At 31.3% G+C, this 22,327-nt stretch overlaps 2 protein-coding genes across 3 annotated transcripts in view; both read right to left on the bottom strand.

Annotated features, from left to right (window-relative positions):
- Positions 1-1,810: 1,810 nt before the first annotated feature.
- LOC107839391 (phospholipid-transporting ATPase 1) lies at positions 1,811-7,799 on the bottom strand. Its single transcript, XM_016682851.2, has 7 exons — positions 5,397-7,799; positions 4,964-5,270; positions 3,833-4,526; positions 3,588-3,711; positions 3,242-3,461; positions 2,416-2,874; positions 1,811-2,318 (listed from the first exon to the last, which is right to left on the bottom strand). The coding sequence occupies exons 1-7, from the start codon at positions 6,898-6,900 to the stop codon at positions 2,099-2,101; spliced, it is 3,528 nt and encodes a 1,175-aa protein (XP_016538337.2). The 5' UTR covers positions 6,901-7,799; the 3' UTR covers positions 1,811-2,098.
- Positions 7,800-18,948: 11,149 nt separating this feature from the next.
- LOC107839390 overlaps positions 18,949-22,327 on the bottom strand; it is a 26,902-nt gene continuing 23,523 nt past the window's right edge. Inside the window, exons 7-10 of one of the 2 annotated variants that reach the window (XM_016682849.2) lie at positions 21,699-21,768; positions 20,838-20,928; positions 20,693-20,752; positions 18,949-19,771 (exon numbers count right to left, since the gene is read on the bottom strand). In XM_016682849.2, the coding sequence (XP_016538335.1) occupies positions 19,169-19,771; positions 20,693-20,752; positions 20,838-20,928; positions 21,699-21,768 (824 nt within the window). In that variant the 3' untranslated portion in view covers positions 18,949-19,168. Of the gene's footprint in view, positions 19,772-20,692; positions 20,756-20,837; positions 20,929-21,698; positions 21,769-22,327 lie in introns of both variants that reach the window. The other variant, XM_016682848.2, reaches the window with a different exon arrangement.

Here is a 22,327-nt window from a genome sequence, read left to right as displayed (position 1 = left end):
AACCTATGGACCTACCCCTAAGCCTAGTAGGCTACCCCAAAACTCTCCTAACTACTGATTACGATCCACCCATTTGCACTAATCATTTAACCTAATCCGTGTCCTCCATAACTTCCTATCTAGGATCATGTCCTTCGTACCGAGCACACTTTACATATAATGAAATACAACAAACTATAATTTATGGTGCAAATTGAGAAATGTTTTCTTTATAATTGTAATATGTATTCATGCACGCACCTCAATTTAAGTTTTAGGAAGTGCTTATTTCCGATCGTTTATTAGCACAAGTTGTTAAGTTCGAAATCATCTCATGCAAAAGCTAATAGTTTGTAAATCATAGAGATGATAATTCAAATAACACATAAAATTATACTAAAAATGTATATTATTGATCAAAGTACTTATATATGATAAACTAAAAAACTAATATTGAAAAATATAATAACCTATTCGGAGAAATCCCCTCTAAACCAAACCCCTTTGAGAAATGCATTGTGGATGCTATTATGTTGTAAAACAAGAATAGGGATCTCAAGTAAAAAATACTTGTTGGGTTCGAAATCATGACGTCATGTGGAAGCTAATACTTTGCAAATTATAGTATTGATAATTCAGATGACAAAACTATGCTATAAAGGCATATTATTGATATTTGGTCAAACTACTTACGACTAATAAATTAATGTTAAAAAAATTATAGAATCTATTGGGAGAAATTTACCCCTAAAGCAAACTCTTTTGATGACTATATTGTGGATGTTATTGTGTCATGAAACAAGAAAATGGATCCTCAATTTATATAAAAAATCTTTCCTTCAAGAAAGAGTTAGTCAAATATGAAAGAGAATTATATTTTCCTTTCAGCAAAAGTAAAAATAATTATGGTAATACTTTGACTTTCCATTAATAATCAAATTGGATAAGAAAATTTAAACCAAAAACTCTTTAACACAAGTATCGAATAATCTATTCATAAAATCTTGATTAAATGTAAAAAAAAATCACTTAATTATTTTACTACACTAAAAATAGAGAAATGCTTTTTTTTTTTTTTTTTTTTATGGAAACTTCCAATTAAAATATGAGACAATTCTAAAGACTTGTTCAACCATAATTTCCTTTGACAAGATAGCATGTTGGGGGGTCTGAATTCATGGAAAATCATGTAGAGGTGGAATCTTTGTTTCACGACATGCATTTCATTAGTTGCAGATTTCATACTTACGACTTTTGATACTCTTCTCATTTCTTTGGCTTTGATGTAAAAAGGAAGGCCTCTTCTCTACAACATTGGAAGTAACATACACTTTCAAACACAGAATGGATTATTATTTTGAACTATCTTATACTCCCTCCGTTCCACAATAAGGAGTATTTTTTTAATGTTCAAAATAGATGTTAGAATTTTTTTTTCAAATTTACCCTCCATTAAATGTGCATTAAGAGTGATGTATTATTATTAAGGTTTTGAAATTTGAAAAGGATAAAAATGATAAATTTATGTCTTTGCTTTTTTTCTGTGCCAAAACCCAACAATTAACTTATCAAATTTCCCATAACTCTCAACTAAGAATGTGGTTGACTAATGAAGCCTACCTACCATACAGGAACTTCTTGGTTTTGCAAGGCCAATTATATTAGTAGGATTAAAATAGTAGTCAATCATAATACATGCATGCAGGTTGATCAAAAAGTCAATAGAAAAAGTTGGATGAAAAGAAATTCATGAATTTTACTCTTAATAATCTCTAACCATAAATGACCCTTTAATACAATGGACAAATTTACAGTTCGACTGGAAGTAACATATAACAAAAATTTGAGTGTGTATGCTCATTCTATTGATGGGAATTGGTGTTACATGAAGGTATACAGCAAGTATTGTACAGTTCTCTAATGTACAATTAATGTGCATGAATAGCAAAGAATAACCTGATGAATACTATCTATCTATATCTATCCTTTGGATAACAAACAAACAAACAAAATCTGGTAACAAAGGAAATCTCCAAAGTAACCAAAAGAGAGATATAAAACCTTTTTACAAAAATAAGTGATGGAGAAGGGTCCGAAGGGCACGGAGCGAAAGGCTCGATTATCTTTGGGGATGGTCAACAATTGGATTCATTTCTATTTCTGCTGTCTGAGAGTCTGTTAAAGTTCTGAACTTCTCTCCTTCTCTTGCAACCTGAATATCGCGAGGTCTAACATGGTGAATGAAAGCTTTGACAATAAAACGAGGAGCAAGTGCAGCTATTGTTATGGAAATCAAGCACAGCCAGAATTTAGCTTCCCCGGCCGCATGGAATATGGCCCTGCAAAAAGGATTTTACTCGAAAATCAGTCTCTACTAACAAGCAAATGATATGGAGTGTCCAGACACAAGACTAGATGCATTATGTAGAAGCTTACCAGTATCCAGGTAGAAACGTCAGTGAGTCAATGACCATGACACAAATAAAAGTGGCTACTATAGATCCCCAAATGGCAGCATGAGTAATCCAAGACCAACGGATCACATCCATTGCTAGATGTACGTTGACCAAAATAACAACAGCAAGTGTCCATAGGTCTCCAATGCTTGAGATATCAACCTCACTTTCCCGGTATGCTAGAACAGGTACAAAGAAGGCCACTATGCTTTGCCATAAGGTGTCAATCATGGTTACCCAAAATAATTTCTTATTATAGCTCTCGTGCCTTTGTCCAGCACCGTAGAGTTGCGGATACTTCAAAAGAGTCACTCTACTTAGATCCTTATCGAGAATCCCAACAACTATTGTAGGCACCGCAGTGTATATTATGGAGTATAACATGCTGCTCCAGTCAGTTAGAGCGGTGGTCAAAGTGAAAGCTGTAAAGAGAGCATACCTGAGCAGAATAATAAAAGAACGGTCAGCTGGTGCTGAAAGGAAAATTCACACATCCATACTTAAGTAGTTCCTATTATGGACCACTTACATTCGACATGCAACTTTAGTCAGACACTATCAAACAATTGGCTAATGTCCCGACATACATTACGCATTTACTACTAAACTCTTCATAACTATATTACAACTTGACACCAGCCATAAAGTGAGTATTGTAACCTATGTTTCTTTTTTAAACTTAGAAAGGTTTAGTGATGATGCCTAAGTATATTTTCCATTGAATTGTGTTGTATCTAAATTGCCAAGTCCTAAAAATAGTGAGAAGCATGAGAGAGAATTGTACTCTTTGTTACAACTACACTTACCAGAATAAGACAAAGACAAGGATAGCATTTCTGTAGAAGTTGTATAATATCATGTAGCCTATTCTTTGATAATTCCAATGGCCATGAACCAACAGAAGAGGGACCAAGAATCTAAACTGTCCCATTGCAAAATCTGATGCCATCACGGCTTGACGTCCCTCTTGGCCACTGATGCCAATGCCCACATCAGCCATTTGGATCATTGACACATCATTTGCACCTGAAATTATAACCATGAAGTTTAGATCAGTATAGCTTCTGTAATATTTTTCTATTGTCACTTGTGATGTAGTTTTAGTTCAGACAGTACAAATCCTAATGTCCACCAAAGAGTAATAACACTTACCATCCCCAATTGCGAGTGTCATATCATCTGTGCGGTTCTTTATGAGAGCAACAATTCCGGCCTTTTGTAGTGGGGCCACCCGACAACAGAGTACAACAGAACAATAACTCGCCAACTGGAATAGCTGCATTGAAATGATGTACAGTTTTAAGTACAGGGCATATGCAATTTATGTTATTGAGAAATAGATACAAATGCAGAAAGAGAGAGAGAGAGAGACAGAGATTAATATCTACAAGCATTACCAGTTCTTCAAGTTCGCCGTCGAGGACATAAACAAGGCTTGTTCCATCAATAATCAAAGCAATTTGACTTGCTCCAGCTTCAATGTTTTCCTCACTATTATGTGGCATTAAACTCTTACACCTAGTCAGCGCAGCTTCCAAAGACCTTTTACATGACTCCCTAGATTTGTTGTTTATCACAATCTGGGTCATACTGTTCGTTAAAAGTTTTGAGGAATAGCCAATTGAAATTGCAGTTTCTTGCTTGTCCCCAGTCAAAACCCAAACTTTAATGCCTGCAACTCTTAACGATTCAATTGCTTCTGGAACACCTTCCTGCAATTTATCTTCAATACCAGAGGCACCTAATATTGTGAGGTTCTTTTCTACATTGCCAGCTACTTTCCGAAGTAAAGCTGCCCTACCGATCACAGCACTGTTTGCTGCCTCATAAGAAGACTGCCATTCCTCAAATTCAGAAGCACTCATTTCTCTCATTCCCATTACAAGAGTTCTGAGACCCATTGATGAATAGGAATGTAGATGCAGTTCTGTTGCTCGTACTACGTTCTGGTTTAATGATTTATCTATGACACCAAACATGGATGTATCGGCACCTTTTACAAAGACTTTCACTGTGCCGTCGGGGCAGCCTATTATTACTGACATTCTCTTCCGATCACTGTCAAATTCGTGTAAGCCCAGTACATTGCATCTGCATTACCATGAAAGGGGGATTAGCGCGTAACTTAAAAAACAAACATATCAGGGAGAGTGTGACATACAGCTGAATCCATCTGTTTATGCTAACAAATTCTTTCCAGTATGAAAAGACTCAAATTTCCATCAGTTATATCAAAAGATGGGTGATTAACTCACAGCTAAAATAAAAGATAGAATTTCGATTGAAGCTGTGGGTGCTCTCAATATTTATATTTGATAAGCATGATTTAACTAGCTTTTCGTGAACTTAAAGCTTCAAACTTCCACAAGTTTCCATTTAATTTCCTTGTAATCAGTAATTCTAGTTGCTGAGCATTCAAAGGTTACACATACCTAATTACCATAGTAAGGTTGGACCTCCCAGTAGTACTAAAAAAATTAAACAAGCACAAAAGTCGAAGAAAGGGGAAAAACAAAGTTTAACAGTACCTTTGTCTTTCTCCTTGAACATCTATTACTATATGGCCTGATGTTCTCTCAATGAGCATAAACCCATAAGCAGCAGCAGCATAAACCAATGCCTGCTCATCCGGAGACTCCCCTTGGTACTCCACCAGCTTCACAGCTGGATCAGATGTCTCCACAGCAAGAGGTACAATTGTGTTGCAAGCAGCTAATGCAAGGAAGAAATCATGAACATGTTTCCCTTCAACTGAATGCTTCCCCTTTTTTGATATATTCAAAAGCACTGGATCAACCTTCACTTTCATTTTCGGCCTTAAAACCTGTCGTTCCACTAGCCAAATAAGAAAGAAAATATAAGTTCCACTGTGTTATCAAACAGTCGCCAACAAAGAAAGGGTTATTTTTCCTTATCTAGGAGGTTGAGAGGGGACGGAGGGATGATGAAAAGTTGTAGTACCTTGAACAGAGTATCCAGCTATTTCTTCTTGGGAATCTGATTTTCCACTACCATAATCTACACCCGAAATGCTTGCACATTGAAATTCCATCTTGTTCTCAGTTAACGTACCAGTTTTGTCAGAGAAAACATATTTTATTTGGCCTAGATCCTCATTTATGTTAAGAGCCCTACACTGGAATCTTGCTTTTGAATTTTCATCATACATTCTATTATCTTGGATCATAAAGTAAGCCTGACCAACACGAACAAGCTCCATAGATATGTACAGTGATATGGGGATCATAACCTGGTAGACGATAACACACATCAGAAAAGTAAACACTATTTCCAGTCCCCAGCCATAATAATTATAGTCTTCAACTTCGCCTTCTGAGAAGTCCAATTTCCTGTAGAAGGGGATGGTATTTAACTCATCCTTGTGGTCCCTCAACCAAAAACCGGCCAAAATGGAGACAAGGGTACATAATGTAACAAGGAAGATGGAGAGGATTATGATCTCCCTGTTCATGCGAGTCTCAAGACGGCTCCTCTTTGATGGAGCTCCAGAGTTGTTGAGCATAGCTTTAGTTTCTCTTCCAGCATAAACTGCAACTCCAATAGCCCAATTAGTGTTCTTGAGCTCACAGCCACGGAGGATTATATTTGAAGGTCCAAGAGAAACGCGCTTTCCATCTATTTCCATATTAGCATGAAAACCATAAATATTCCTATTCGGTTTCTCACATTTGATTATCCCATTAATACTGTCCCTTTCTGGTATCTTCATTTGCGTCTCCTGTTTTGCATATCGTGTCTTCAGATTTGATTCCCCATCTAAATTAATAGTCTGGATATAAGCAACCCCAGTAGGATCACTTGTCGAGAGCAATACCATATCACAAGGAATGGTACCACTTGATGAAATCTTGATGATTTCACCCACCTTTATATCCTTCCATTTCTTCTCTTGAAACTTACCATCTAACAACACCAATGCCAACCGGTTATTCTCAATCCTATCAGAGCGATGACGCCTATAATCCTCATAGGCATCCTTAACTGCTGTAACTAATAGCACAAAAGCCAACGGAAGAATTGAAGCTCCCCGACCGAAAACAGCCAACATAGGAAGCTGATTCAGGATAGCAATCACCAGAAAGTAGATATATGCAACTCTATGAAACTGCTCAAACAAGTTTCTAGGCAAGAAGGTCACAAAAGAGTATTTAGCAGTCCTAATTGAATTCCCTGAAAACTCAAACTTCTCATTGGTCTTTTCAGGATCGCTTAAATAAACAATTCTTGAATCCTCATCACTAATCTCCTTTTGAGATGTTCCATACCCCTCAGAATCCGCACCCCTCGACCCATATCTCACTGCTTTCGATCCTAAATCACCTAAACTCACCTCCCTCACAGACCCCCCACCCCCACCAGATGCCCTTGACCTACTAGATGATATGCTTCTTATAGAAGAAGACTTCATCATAATAGAATCAGCTCCAGCTGTGGAATTCTCCATAGAAAATAATCTAAAGATTATTACAGTCAAATAGTTTTAACAGATCAGCAACAACAACAGGTGCATAACAAGATCATGATCTCAAGATCACATACTCTAAAAACAGCTCAAAACTAAAAATTTATCAGATTCATCTAAACCCCAGATAGTAAAAACACTAAAATCACAAAACCCCAAACCAAAAAAAATCAATAAAAATCCAATCTTTAAAAAAGTCAACTATCAAGAATCACAAAAAAAAAAAAAAAAAAAAAACACAATCTTTCAATAAAATTACACAAAGGGTCTTCAGCTATAGATGTAAATCACAACTTACTAGTGTATATGCAATACAAAAGTACAGAGAAAAAAAAATGAAACTTGGGATTCCCTTTATGTGTTTTTTGTGGCAATAATAATAATAAGTAATAATGGGGATATAATAAGTGAAAAAGAAATTCAAAGGTCAAAGACATTGTAGAAGCTGTTCTTGTTTGAAAATATGGGTTGGGGTGGGGTTGTGGGTTGGAGGGGTGGGGTGGGTGAAATTAACAAGAAGATGGGAAATAGTTATTATTGGATTAAAGAAAGAAATGGAGGAGTCGTTAATGGTTGGCTACAAATGGCAAAAAGACAAAGAAAATGGTTAGTATATAGTTGCACGTTGTTTGCATAAATTGAAGCTATTTGTTCTAGAAGCAAAGGAGGCTGCTGATGCTGCAAATACATTATGTACAGGTGTTGTGCAGTGACATTGTGTGTGTGTGATTAGATGATTGTATTGTTCTAAAGGAGTGACGTGCGGGTTGGGTTGGGGGATTGGTGGTTTGGTATGGGAAAATCGAATCGAAATTAATAATTTGAAATTTCCAATTGAAAAAAATGATATTGATTTAGGGTATTTTAGTTTTAATCGATTTACTTTTCTATAATGATTTAGGGGTTTATCTTATCGAGTTAAATTTAATAACGGAAAAGTCACTTTACTTTATATTTATTACGTAAAAATTATTTTTTTTTATTCATTTCATTCATAATCATTTAACTTTGTATCTATTACACAAAAATTACTTTTATTTTATTCATTACATAAAAATTATTTTACTTTACTCCGACCATTACTATGGTCGGATTTTACAATAATCCCACCGAAAAAATGATGTGACAACCTTAATTAGAATTTAATACTTTAAGAGAATATAATATATTACACATATCTTGATCTTTTTCTTATATGTGTCCAACCTGATTTTTCTTATGGATAATATAACCGAAGAATATCAATTTCTAAGGCTACCTATTGAAGACTATTTAAAAAAAATAATTGATTGATATTTTTATGAAATAAAATTATACTTTATATATTCTTAAAATCCAATAAAGTTGAGACATGTGTTGGTAAATTATTTTTTTCCTCTAATATTATGGTATGTAGTTGATAAAATTATTTTTCTGCCTCTAAAATTGTGACATGCAGCTGACAAAAATATTTTTTTTCATACATTCCTTTTCTTGCCACTTGGGTCTTTACATTTGGTATATCATAATAATATGATAAACTATTCTATTTATTGAGTTTGTCTTTGTATTTTAATTATTTGACTAATCGCTTAATTCTCTTAATTTTTTTATAATATTTTATTTTTGATAAATTACATATTGTTTACTTAATTTAATTGATAAATATAAAAATTATATATCCTATAATTTCTTTATCTATTAAATTACTCATATTTTATAACTTTTATTAACAAAACTGTTAATATAACATTATTTATACAAATTTTGACAATACTTATTTAATGACACAATTAAAAAGATTTTATTTTAAAATTCTTTTTAGCATGTTGATTTATCTTCAAAGAATTAAAATATTTTTTTTTTAAAAAATAATATCATACATGTATTTCTATTTTATGTGTTTTGAAGTATTTATCTTGTTTATTACTCTTTTTCAATGCACCTTTTTGACATATTTAATGCAATATTATGAAATGTTTCATAAAAATATCAACCAATTTTTTTTTTTATGAAAATAGTCTTCGTTAGGTGATCTAATCTATTAAGAAATTGATATTCTTTCATTAAATAATTCATACGAAAAATATTGGGTTGTGCACGTATAAAAGGGGTCAAGATATGGATAATATATTATATATTCACTTAAATTAGATTAAGAACTAATTAAGGTTGCCACATCATTTTTTCGATGGAATTATTGTAAAATTCGATTATAGTGACTTTTGTGATGGTCGGAGTAAAGTTAAATGACTTTTGTGTAATGAATGGAAGAAAAGTGACTTTTGCGTAATAGATACAAAGTTAAGTGACCATGGATGAAATGAACGAAAAAAAATGACTTTTGCATAATAGATACAAAGTTAAGTGACCATGAAATTTACCTGAAAAAATGATATTGGTTTATGGTATTTTATTTTTAATGGATTAAATCTTGTAGGTTCTAGGTTGTGCAAGTACGGTAAAATCAATTCGTTCCTATTGAAAAAATGATTGATAAGCTACTGTATTAGGAAAATTAATCAAAATTTGAAAATGATTTTCAATAAATTTTGTTATCTAAAATCTTGATGGTTAAATTGATATTCATGATGATCAATAACTGATTAATCAATATCTTGACGATTATGTAATGGCTTAGTATGTCTTTAAACAGATGATTGATAAGTCGAATCGATAACCGTTAAAACTGAAACACAAGCCAATTGGTTAGTTCCTATAAGTTTAAAATTCGATTTAGTACATTCAGAACGTCTTAAATTTGTCGCTAAATTTTATTCAAGCATTCGAACTACGGTTTGTTTCAATTGAGCACCTAGATACATAATAAAGTGTTCCTCTTAGATACTTTCGAATTAATTTTGTTTGTTTGTTTGTTTTGCTCATAATAAAGTGTTCCTCTTAGATACTTTCGAATTAATTTTGTTTGTTTGTTTGTTTTGCTCGCATTCACAAACATTTGTTAAGTAGATAAGCTAATTAATTAAAATATGTCACATCTTTTATTTATATGAATTAGTCTCAATAGGCGGCGAAATATAAAGCATGTTCCAATTGAGGATAATGTATATAATACAAAGAGATTTAAATGGTTAATTTATCTTCAATAATTGACATTTGAGATCACATATAAAAAAAATAATCAAAAATTAAATCAAAATAATCTAATAATTAAGATTACATATTTTATCACATGATCAAATATTCATTTACAACAGCTAGCAAGTATCAAAATGCAATAAACCAACAATATTAAGCCTTTGAAATTGAGAAATTTCAATTTCATTTTGATTGAGAAAAAAAATAAAATTAAAAGAAATGTCTTTGGTTAAATTTTGAACAATTCTGAAATATTACAGAAACATTTCCAACGGACGTCTTTGGTTTAAATTTTTTCTAGAAGTTTTCAGAAAAGTAATTTAGTGCAAAATTAAATTATGTTTTTCACTCACAAAATACTCATACATCCGAAATGATCTAATATATAACTAAATATAATGAAAGTCGTCTTGATCCTATTTTTATGATTGATCACCGAGATAATGTGGTTGAAAAAAAAAAAAAGAGAGAGAAAATATAGCGGGCAAGTCAGAGGCTTTTATCTGTGAAATATTGTAAAAATAAAATAAAATGTCCAGTTCAAAAATATGATGAAAACACTTTAAAATATTAACTAAAATTTATATTGTTTGATTCATAAAAAGAAAACTACGACAACTAAAGATACCATATTTTGCAATAGGAAAAAAGATCTAATCAAAATATAATCGTAAATATACAGAATTGAATTCCCAGAAACGGAAATGTTGATTTATGAAGAGAGATTATTGGGAAATATTAAATGTAGTTAACTGAAGAACTTTATATGAATGAGACGCCTATATATTGCTGCTTCTACTTTAATACGTGTCATTTTCTACTTCAGTGTTCTGCATTCATATTGAGGGTCGAATAAATTTAAATTTATGCTAAAAAGTCACTTATGAGGTGAAAAATGCTTTCTTAAAAAGATAACTTCATCAACTATATATATATTTATTAGCTGAGCTCAAACTCAAAATTTTTCGTTAAAGATTAAAAAATACTTACCACTCCATCACTGTAACTTTATCAATATATATTTGTCACTTTCATGCACTAATGCTTTAAACCCTAGCTCTAAAGTCTATTCTTCTTTCTTCTTCTTTTTTTTTTTTTATTATTTCTTTACACTCTGTTTGGATGGTGATTTGTCATGATTTCATAATTTATGGTATAGTATAATATGGTATGATACAATATTATGTTTGGGTAAACTGTATCGTTCACTACTGTTTAATAATATTTTTTTTTGTTTGATTTGATTTGTGGATAAAAATTATAACATATTAAGATTGTTAATAATATGAGGTAAAGGGTAAAGTAGGAATATAAAATATTACATGAGGGCATAGCTGAAAAAATAAATAAGAAAATCATGCAAAACCACTAAATCGGTGGTTCAAAAAATTGGCCTATTCCATGGTTTCCAAACCATGAAATGTTACCATACCATACCATGCCTTTTAAAAAACAATGGAAAAAGGCATCGTTTTCACCTCAAACTATAATCGAAAAGTCGAATCCACACTTAAATTATATAAGTGACCTATTACACACCTTAACTATAAAAAAGTGATACTTTTTACACCCTGTCCGACATTGCACCACTTGCATGTGGTGTGGTGTTTTACACGCGCTGCCACATCAGCACCACGTCAGCATAATTCGAAAAAATAAGAAAAAAGACATCGTTTCCACCCCAAACTATAGTCGAAAAGTCGAATCCACTCCTAAACTATATAAGGGACCTATTACACACCTTAATTATAAAAAAGTGATACTTTTTACACCCTGTCAGGCATTATACCACTTGTGTGGTGTTTTACACGCGCTAACACATTAGCATAATCCGAAAAAATAATAAATTTATCATTTTCATAATTTTTTCTTTTTTCTTTTTAATTTAATTTTTTGCTTTTCTTCTTCAGTGTCTAAAACGTCATTTGTTGTCAATGTCCAAAACCTCCATTACACCATATTCACCTCCATAAACTTATACCACCAACAAAATTACCATAACAATTGATTTCTTCTAACATTGTTCTTCATCCGTAACCTGTTGTCTTTTCTTTAAAAAAATAAAAAAATTCTCAGCTATAATGGCCATTATTGTTTCAAAAAATGGCCATTCGACTGTTGGCCTCTGTGTTTTAAATGGTACTGACCAACACATTTTCGTACTTTTTCTATTTGCTTTTCAGCTATAATTTTTTTTTAAAAAAAACTAATATGGTAGCAAGCTCTTTTTTTTAATGGATTAATAATTAACAAACAGAGGAGAAATGAATTCGACTTTTCCGACACAAGAATTCATCGGAAAACATCCTTTCTACAAAATTTTATATATTTTTTTATAAAATTTGGTTTTACCCATTTAAACATCAAATACAATTTGATTTTGTTCATTGTGAAATTGACATTGATTCGATGAAGGTGGGGGATGAATTGTGTTATTTGGGGATGGGGTTGGAATTTGGAGGTGGGGTGATGAAGAAATTGTGTTGGTTGGATTGGGGTGATGAAGAAGAAGATGGTTTGGGGTTGGGGTTGGAGTTTTGGGGTGAGGGGTGATGAAGAAGATGATTGTTTGGGGGTGGGTGTGGGGAGATGGATGCTGGGGTAGGGAGGAGTACTTTAATTTTTTAAAATTGTTTTGCATTAATTTTTAATTTAAACGCGCTAATTTTTATTTAAATAATTATGTATTTTCCACGTCAGATCTAGGGGGTAAAAAATATCACTTTTTGATAGTTAAGTTTTTTAATAGGTCACTTATATAGTTTAAGTGTGGATTCGACTTTTTGACTATAGTTTGGGGTGGAAACGATGCCTTTTCCCTTAATGTTTTTAGCCGTTTACTTTGGTTATTTAATAGGCTGGACATGCCTAAAATAAGTGTAACATACGCGCCTTAGAATGGGGGTCACGGGGAGGTAATAATATCACTTTTATATAGTTAAGGTGTGTAATAGGCCACTTATATAATTTGGTGTGGCTTCATCTTTTTATGTATAGTATGGGGTGAAAATAATGCCTTTTCCCAAAGAACAATCAAAACAAACATGATTTCCATGGTACCCATACCATACCATACCACAGAAAACCACCATCCAAACAACCTGTTAGTCTTCATCCTTTTTAGGCTCTTAAACATTGTGATGTAGGTTTTGGTACCTAGCCAAACTATTTGGTTAGTCATAAAGATCATAACAAACTATTTGTTACGTTCAAAATAGATTAGTAGAATCTAAAATTTATTTGATTTAATATCCATCGTTTCTTCTTGAAGATCTTCATATCATCTAAAAGACAAGAGATTCACCTAAATTCACTTGAACGTGAAGGTTTTTCTCTCCATTATCCAAGATCGCATCTTGAATTTTTCTATCTCTGATTGTCCTCTTGACAAACTTTTAAGGTCAAAAGTCAAACGTGTCGCACCTAGAACAAATTAAATTAGATCAAACGTTCAAAATCGCTTACTTTCAGGATTATTAACATCCAAGTGAGTCTAATACCATACGTAACAACTCAACCTACTATCTTAAATTAAATTGTTACTCGTGTTTTATCGATTTAGAATTTGACTAAAATATTAATTAAATCCATGTGGTATTAGCCTTTCTCGAATCACAATTAGCAAAAGCTAAATGCATTAGGTAGATTTAAGTACCGGCCGGGCACTAATACTTTTGTCCTTTTCTTAATTATATGATTATCAAGAACAATTATTATTTTTTAACCACGTTTATTAGAGAACTTAATTGATTTTTTACTATTTCAAAATTCAAAATACAACTTACTAAAGTAATGTGATGTCACCTAGTCAAGTAGACAAACTTGTCGTGTTGGAAAAAAGTGGGTTGGGAGGAGGGGGCAGAAAGAAGGAAAGTTGATTAAATTAAAGAAGCCTTTATTTATTTTTATTTAATACAAAACCACCTTTTGAAAGAAAACAAAATAAAAAGTACAAGACCATTTTTTCTTTTTGATATATATATATATAACCACATATACCGTCATTGTGGTTTTCAATATTTGTACAAAATTAATTTCACTCTTTATTTGTCTACACGTGTTATTTAATAGAATTATTTCATAGTAAATTATACTAAAACAAAGTGACATGTTTGCCATTTATACCTTAACTTTATTCTAGATGGTAACCTAATATTACTAGTTGATTTTACTAATAATAGAAGAGAATAATTTGATTCCAGATATTACACGTTATGAAAGTCTCACTATGCAAAATTTTCAATAATTTAAACCAATTTTCTCCTATACCATGCAAAAAAGAAATCCCATTTTGACCGTTGTTACAACAATTTCTAGAACTACAATTCATAGAATTCTTACATATTTCTATTTTGACAATTCTAAATGGCTTGACTTTATTTGTCAACCTAATGAAAGTTAATCTCGTCATATTTAGCCTAGGAATTGATCAATTTGTAGGAACTAACTAATTATAAATTAATCTTGCATTTTGATAAATCAAAAACATTATTAGATGAAGGTTAATGAAGAAGTGGAGTTTAGAATTTTGAGTTTGTGAGGTTTGACATATAGAAAATGCATTTTATTGAGTTTTTAAAGTGATATTTTAAAGTATAAGTACATGATTTGAACTAAAACTATTGAATTCTGTCGAACCTGTCAGAACAGGATCCAAAATTTAGGTCAATGGCTTCAACCTTTAATGTTTTTCCCATTGTATTCATTATATTCTTAAAGTTATGAGTTCATATCTACTATTTATTATTATTTTAATTTTTAATGATAATTTAGGTTCTACGTTGGATTTAAAGAAATTTGTAGGAAAAGTTGTAGCTCTCCTTCCGTTGGTGACATATACAATGATTAATTGATGATGGTTCTAATTTGATTAATTAAAAAATAATTAAGAAAAGTTATTCGTGAATATAATTTTTCTTTTATATTATTCAAAGACATTTTGTAATATTCTCTATGATCAACGTGAAGAAAACGAGTACTAATCTCAATTCCTCATTATTTGACTAGACATGAAGAGTCTTCTGGTAGACTACTATATATATATGCATATTTTATTGTAAACTTGATTGCCAATTACCTAGGGCGTGTTTGGTATGTAGGAAAATATTTTGTCTTTGTTTGGTTAGTCGTCAAAGTATTTTTAGAAGATTTTTTTTTTTAAGAAAATAAGTTTCATAAATGACATTTTAAGTTTATTGTCTCTTCTCCATCTATCCAACGCCCCCACCTTTTGACCATTCCACCCCAGCCACCTCGAACCCTTACCCATGATCTTATCTCGTTCTTATAGTGTTTTGTTGGATTATATATAAATATTCTTGAGATAATATTTTTTTTCTTAATTATCAAGCATTAGAAAGTAACTATAAAATTCACTTGTTTATCAAGTAAACATTTTCTTTCGTACAAATTTGATTTATTTTTGCTCCCTTTCGTCCTCTTTTCTTTGGAGAATTGACGTGTTGACTTCGAAATAATAGAATATAATAATTCAATTTTGTAATGCTGGAATGGTATTCAAGATCGCCCTAATTCTACTATTTTCTTTAATTGGTACTCCTTTTTGTTATGTGCATTTTATTGCTAACAACAAATTTTAAGGACAGAACATTCTTCATACATGAATCATTTTCTATTTTGAAAAAAATAACATAAATATACATCTTTTAACTTATTATATTTACGTAAATTTTCTCCCTTAATTACAAAAAATTCTACTAATTATGTATCTTCTTTGGATGTATCGGAGAGTTAATTTTGTATCTTTTAAAAAAAAAATGTATCTTCGTTGGATGTATTATGTATCTCGACAGATCCATAATAGAAAAAAAATGTATCAGGAGCTAATTATGTATCTTTACAAAGGAAAAATGTATATTTACATATATCGGGAGTTAATTATGTATTTCGACACTCAAAATTGAAATTTTCAGTAATTATCAAAATATTGAAATTTTCTGCTATTAAACTCCAAACTATTGAAATTTATGTTGTTTGCACTTTTATTTTGAAAAAATTACATATTATAGACAAAATACTATATTAATTATATGATATGGTTTATGTTTTAAAAAATTACAATTCATAGTCATTTGGTAGTTAAAAGTTAGTTTTTTTTGTAGGTCCTTTATACAAATATATTAAGATTTGTATATATCAATTTTCTCTCTCATATATTTATTTTTGGCATTTTCTTTCTATTCTCTCTATTCTATTGACTCAAAAAAAGGCAACAATGGAATATCAAAACCCAAGATTTTTTATGATATCTTCTTCAACTATTTTTTCCTTAATTTTCTCTCAAAATCACTCTAATATCCTTGATTTTAAATTAAAGAAACGACAACATTGGCAACATCATAATATATGATTATTCAAGAGATCTTCTTCAACTTTTTTCTCCTTATTTTTCTCTCAAAGTTACTCTAATATCACAAAATATAATCCTTGAAGTCTCTGTGATCAATCGTTTTTGCGGATTTTTCACCACAGAAAATCTGTTTAGGATATTTATTGACATTAGATTTTTAATTTTTTTTTTTATATATATTATGTCAATTAATCGTTAAATTTCTTCGTTGTTCATATATTTTACAAAAAAAATAGAAAAGGGGGAGCACTCCCCCGTTTTTATAATTTTTTTATTTTTGCATATTTTTATTTTATAATATAAATTTTATATGTTATGTAAGTCACTTCCCCATTTTTTTATGGATGATTTATCAAAAAAAAAAAAGGAAAGAATTTTACATCTTCTAGCAAGGTGGAAAGAAAAAAATATTTTAAGGTATCTAAATCTAGAAGGGGGAGCAATGAAGTTGACAATGATTACGAGGTCTTTTTATATATATTCTCATGAAACAGAATTATTGATTAATATACATTTTTGTTTCAATATATGTAGATACACATACTTTTTTTGGTAGAATAATACATGCATATATACACAGAGTTAGAGTGTATGTATGTATATATAGTTTGTATTTTTGATATATGTATATACAATTTACATATATGTATATACAGTTAACTTTCACATATACATTTTGAAGAATAATGCGTATGTAGATATATACAGTTTTAGAGTGCATATATACATATACATTCAAATTTGTTATTATGTAAAACATTCAAATTTGTATATACAGATATACAAATAATAAACATATATGTTTATGTTTATTTCGTTTGCATATATGTATATACAGATATACAAACAACAGATATACAAATATGCATATTTCGTTTGCATGTATATTTCATTTACAAACACATTCAAATTTGTATATACAGATATACAAACAACAGATATACAAATATGCATATTTCGTTTGCATGTATATTTCATTAACAAACACATTCAAATTTGTATATATAGATATACAAACAACAGATATATAAATAATAATCAACAATTTTGATCTGAATATATGTATATTTCGTTTGCAATATCGTTTACAAACAATATTCAAATTTGTATATACAGATATACAAACAACAGATATACAAATAATAAATAACAGTTTTGATTTGAATATATGTATGCTTCATTTGCATATATGTATATATAGATATACAAACAACAGATATACAAGTATCAAATTTATGTAAACTAATATACAGATATACAAACAATAGATATACAAATAATAAAAACAATCTTTGTAACCTTTAAAACAGATATACAAATACAATTATACACTTATGTTAACAGATATACAAAAATTCAAATATACTATTAATAGATATACATAAAAAAAATATTAAAAGACTATCAATTGTATATTATGAAATATGCAGTAGAGTAATAAATGAATATATCACACAAATTGCAATTACAAATGGGATTTAGAAAGAAAAAAAAAACTAACACAAACAAGATTATAACCTTTTAACAACTTCTGTGGAAAAAAATTCAAAATTACGAAGATAAAAATTGAATACGAAAATTGAAACCTAAAATTACAATTGAAGTTATTGTATACAAAAATAATAGTAATCACAAAATTGACAATTTGAAAGTTTTTGAAGTTTATATTGTGCATTCAATTTTGAAAATCTAATTTAAACCAATAATAAAATCGATTTTCATTATGTTGAAACTGAATCAATTTTTATTGTGTCTTAGATTCAAAAAAGGATTTCAGTAAATAAATTCAAGTAAAAAAATAATTTGCGTAAATTGTATATACCAGAATTTTGTATGCACGAATTACCAACTCTTCCTGTAGATCACAATTTAAAATAAAAAAATTGTCAACTTTTGAAGGAGTAATTAACGCTTAAATTCATATTTATTGATTTGTTATATCAGAGAAATAAATGAAAAATTGAAGAAGATTAAGGACATTTATTACATTAAAATTTTCTTTTTTATTTCTTTTTGTTGTTATGGACTTTTCCTTCTTTTTGTATATATATACATAAAATTGTCATTTATTTTGTGTATGAATTGTAAATATGAAATTTAGACTAAAAAGTTAGTTATAAATGCTCTAAGACTATATGTGAAATTTTACTTTTTTTTTCACCTTAATTGGCCAGCCATAATTAATCCTAATTAATTAGTAAGTGGCCCACTAAAAGGATTTGCAATACACTAATTGCCATTACCTCAAATGTATGTTGCAAGACGATAACAAAATGAAAGAGTCTCAACTCTTAACGCGTATTCACTCCTTAACCAAAGTTTCTCTTATACGAATCTAGATTAGTCAGTCGATTCAGATATAAATACCAGACAACAGATAAAAAATAAAAACAAAAAAACTATTTTCATGCATACGCCTCAACATCTTTACTAATTACAAGAATCTACCCCATGACCGGTGAAATTACAAACGACTCCTACAAAGACTTTAAAGTTGATGAAAGTTCTATGTTTTGCGTCCATGGATTTGGTGTAAAAGTTTTTTCATATATACCTTAGATTATCGTTTTGTACGCTAGAGATTACAAGATATAAAATAAACTAATATATTAACTGTTGGTCATCCTTGAGAATCAAGTTTCCAATCACTGCCATGACATTTTAGGTATTAGAATATACACAAAATTAAGATGAAGGTAACAATCATATACACTAAACAACGAAAGAGATGCAGCCTGTTTTGTCTGACCAGTGATTTGTTTTGCCTCATTGAGATTCTTCACTTTCACTGTTACTATTTTCTCAAGACTGACTGACCGGTTCTGTAAGTTGAGCAACATTATCTTCATCCTCATTGTCGTCGTCGTCTGATGATGATGATGATGATTTTTCAATGGTTGTGTCTATGGCATCATATATTTCTTCAGCAGCTTCAATTTCTTTCCCTGTTTCTTTAAGTAACACTTGAGGAAACCTCAAGGGTTTATCTGGCTGATCTTTAAAGAAAGAATTCATGGTCATGAACCTAAAGACCTGCAACAGGCGGCGTTTATCTCTCCGAATATCTGAACTCAATAGCTTCTGTAGTAGTGTTGGTTCTCTTGCAATTTGTGCAGCTTTAGTTGCAGATTCACGGTTCACGTTCACTTTTCCTGCAGGAAAACCCATTTGATCACGAGTATTCGATGAATTGGAGTTCCCAAATCTTCGTTTCTTGGAGAACCGATCATTTCGATTGAACTTATCTATTTTATTGAACCTCTTATGGAACCTCTCTTTCCTACTCAGTGGCCTTCTTTGATCCCTTACATCCACTTGTTTATCGGTATCTGACAGATAGGATGATGGTATTTCTGCAACTTCAACGCCTAACTCAGCCTGCTTGGCTAGAACTTCCTTAAGTTGCTGCAGAAAGTTCAACAACTTAGACCAACATGAGTGGTAAAGAATTACCAGCAAATACAGACAATGGAACAGATGAAGAGAGAGAGAGAGAGAGAGCGACCTTATTTGAACTTGCTAACAAGTACACACAAGTATATAAGCAAATACGAAATAATAGTTCCATGGACAATTTAGATTAGCCATGCATGACGAACAGAAATCTACAGGAAGTAGAATATATTTGGTGTAATCAGAGTTGTGTAAAGATGAGTAGCATTCTAGGGTAATTGAGGGGCAAGGATTTGTGGAAAATCTCTTGATTGAACGAACAAGGGAACCGTTGATTCATTTACTTCCTCCCAAGTATGGAACTTGTCTAAAGTGTAGCATAAATGCAAATTTAGCATATGTTTAATATGCAAGTCTTGATAGTAAACCTATCGGTCATTTAGGTTGAGATGAAAGATATAACATGCTTGCATTTTAGATGCTGTCCAGGCATCTTAAACTAATTAAAAAAGAAGCTTTGGACAAACAAGAGTTAAATGGAAAACATGCAATGTCAGGAGATATATGAGATATCCCCGTAGACAGTGTTAATTAAAATGTGCAATCATTACCAGTGGAAAATTGTAAATAAGTAAAAATTGAACTTGAAGAAACGCTGATGTTGCCAATCTCATGCCAAATACAGCTACAGAATTCAAAAAACAATTCTTTTTATAACAAGTTCTGAAAGCAAATATGTAAATAAAAACCTTAGGACTTCCATGTCACAGTACACGAAGTGCAGCTAGGACAACATTAATCTACACGCAGACACATGAACACAGATATAACAGGTATTTTGTCGTAAAAAACAAATTACCCACTTCACGTCTTCAGCAACTTCTGAAGACATGGGATGCTATTATTTGAGAGAAACAATGATTATCAACATACCCGACGGCGCAACTTGGCAGCACATGAACTATCCTCGGACTCTACCATTTTCCCTGTCCGCTGCTGCAGCAAAAGCATATTTATTCTTAAGATATGCCATGTTATATATTCAAGTACAAACATCTTTAAAGAAGAGGTAACCAACCTTCTCAATGTTTGCTTTTGAAGGATAATTCTTACGGCGTGCTTCTCGCCACTGTCGGATTTCTTGTGCCGAGTAAGTCACCAAGAGAGATCTTTGTATCACATAGTAATATCCAAAGAGGAAAAATTAAAAACAAAACAAAAGTGAAAATAAAAATGAAGTACAAGAAAAAATAGGTGATTTTTAATGGAGGAGGACTTGAGAGGTAGCAGTTCAGAGAACACTAAAAACAACCCTCAAAAGAACAACAAAATCTAACGATCAACTGCCAAAAGAATGGCAAAAGTCAATAGGAGTTGATTATGCTGCTATTCTTTTCAGAACAAAATCCCATCATAATAGAAATCCTCAAGGAACAATCATGCTATGCAATCCTTCAGCTTTTGGTTTTATAAAGGAGGTGTTTAGGGTAACTTGAGTGCACCTCGACCAACCCATTGGGTACCTGCTACTTTCCACCAGAATGGGTACCAGATATATGTGGAGCAGGGCGCCAAATTCGCCCATATGATATGCAGGAAAACCAATACTGTTTGTTATAATTGAACAATTGAGTTGGTAATAAAATAGATCATCTTCGACTTTATTGCTTTAGAATGTAAAGAAAATCCTTAATATCCATATAGAACATTTTAAGTTTTTGCTGATCAACTGCTTAAAAACAACCCAATGGCATGCAATGTCTCAAAAAAAAAAAAAGATTATCACCAAGAATACACAAGAAACCCCCCACACCCAGAAAAAAACTTCCGCGCAAAATTGAAGTCAACAAAATTCTCAAAACCGGTCAAATAAATGTTGAAGACTTTTCTTTCTGCTGCGTATAATGCAACATAAGATTCCATTAAAACCGAGAAGCACCTCTTTTTCTCCATCTCAGGTTTCACTGAATTAGTAAGAATGTTTTTTTTCTCTGAATTTCTGTGATGACCTGAGAAAACGATGTGACGGAAGTAGTTACTACAAATAGTTCAAGAACACTGACACACAAATATATAAATAGAACTGCTGACTTCACAAGCAGCTTATATCTACATATAATTAGAAAAATACAATGTACATGATGAGGGGCTTTCTCTTAACAAAGTTCTGCTTTTGTAATTAGAATTCAAGCCTACAAATTAAGGGCTGGGCAGTGGTCATTGCATGTGCCAACTACTACAATGGTCAGAACTCATCACGAAGCTTATTTTAAAAACACTTTTTTACGAGGGAAAACTACGAAATATTGAATGTGCATAACATTGACATGCAAAGATTCAACCATTTATCATCAGACAAAATGTGGATTAAATTAAAAACCATACTAACAAAAGGTGAGGTTTAACTCCTTATCTTTTTGTCCTCTTCAAAAAGAGGCCTCCCACCCAATAGACACAGAGAGAGAGAGAGAGGAGAGTGGCGAGAGAGAGATATGGTTTAAATTATGGATCTTATTAATAAATTGTAATTATTTTAAACATTGACTATATAGGGTAATTATGGGCTAA

Source organism: Capsicum annuum, chromosome 8 (assembly GCF_002878395.1).
Source record: "Capsicum annuum cultivar UCD-10X-F1 chromosome 8, UCD10Xv1.1, whole genome shotgun sequence".
In the NCBI taxonomy this organism is placed as follows: Eukaryota; Viridiplantae; Streptophyta; class Magnoliopsida; order Solanales; family Solanaceae; genus Capsicum; species Capsicum annuum.
The sequence above is the reverse complement of the archived record's forward strand: the minus strand, read 5'-3'. Positions and strand labels throughout refer to the sequence as shown.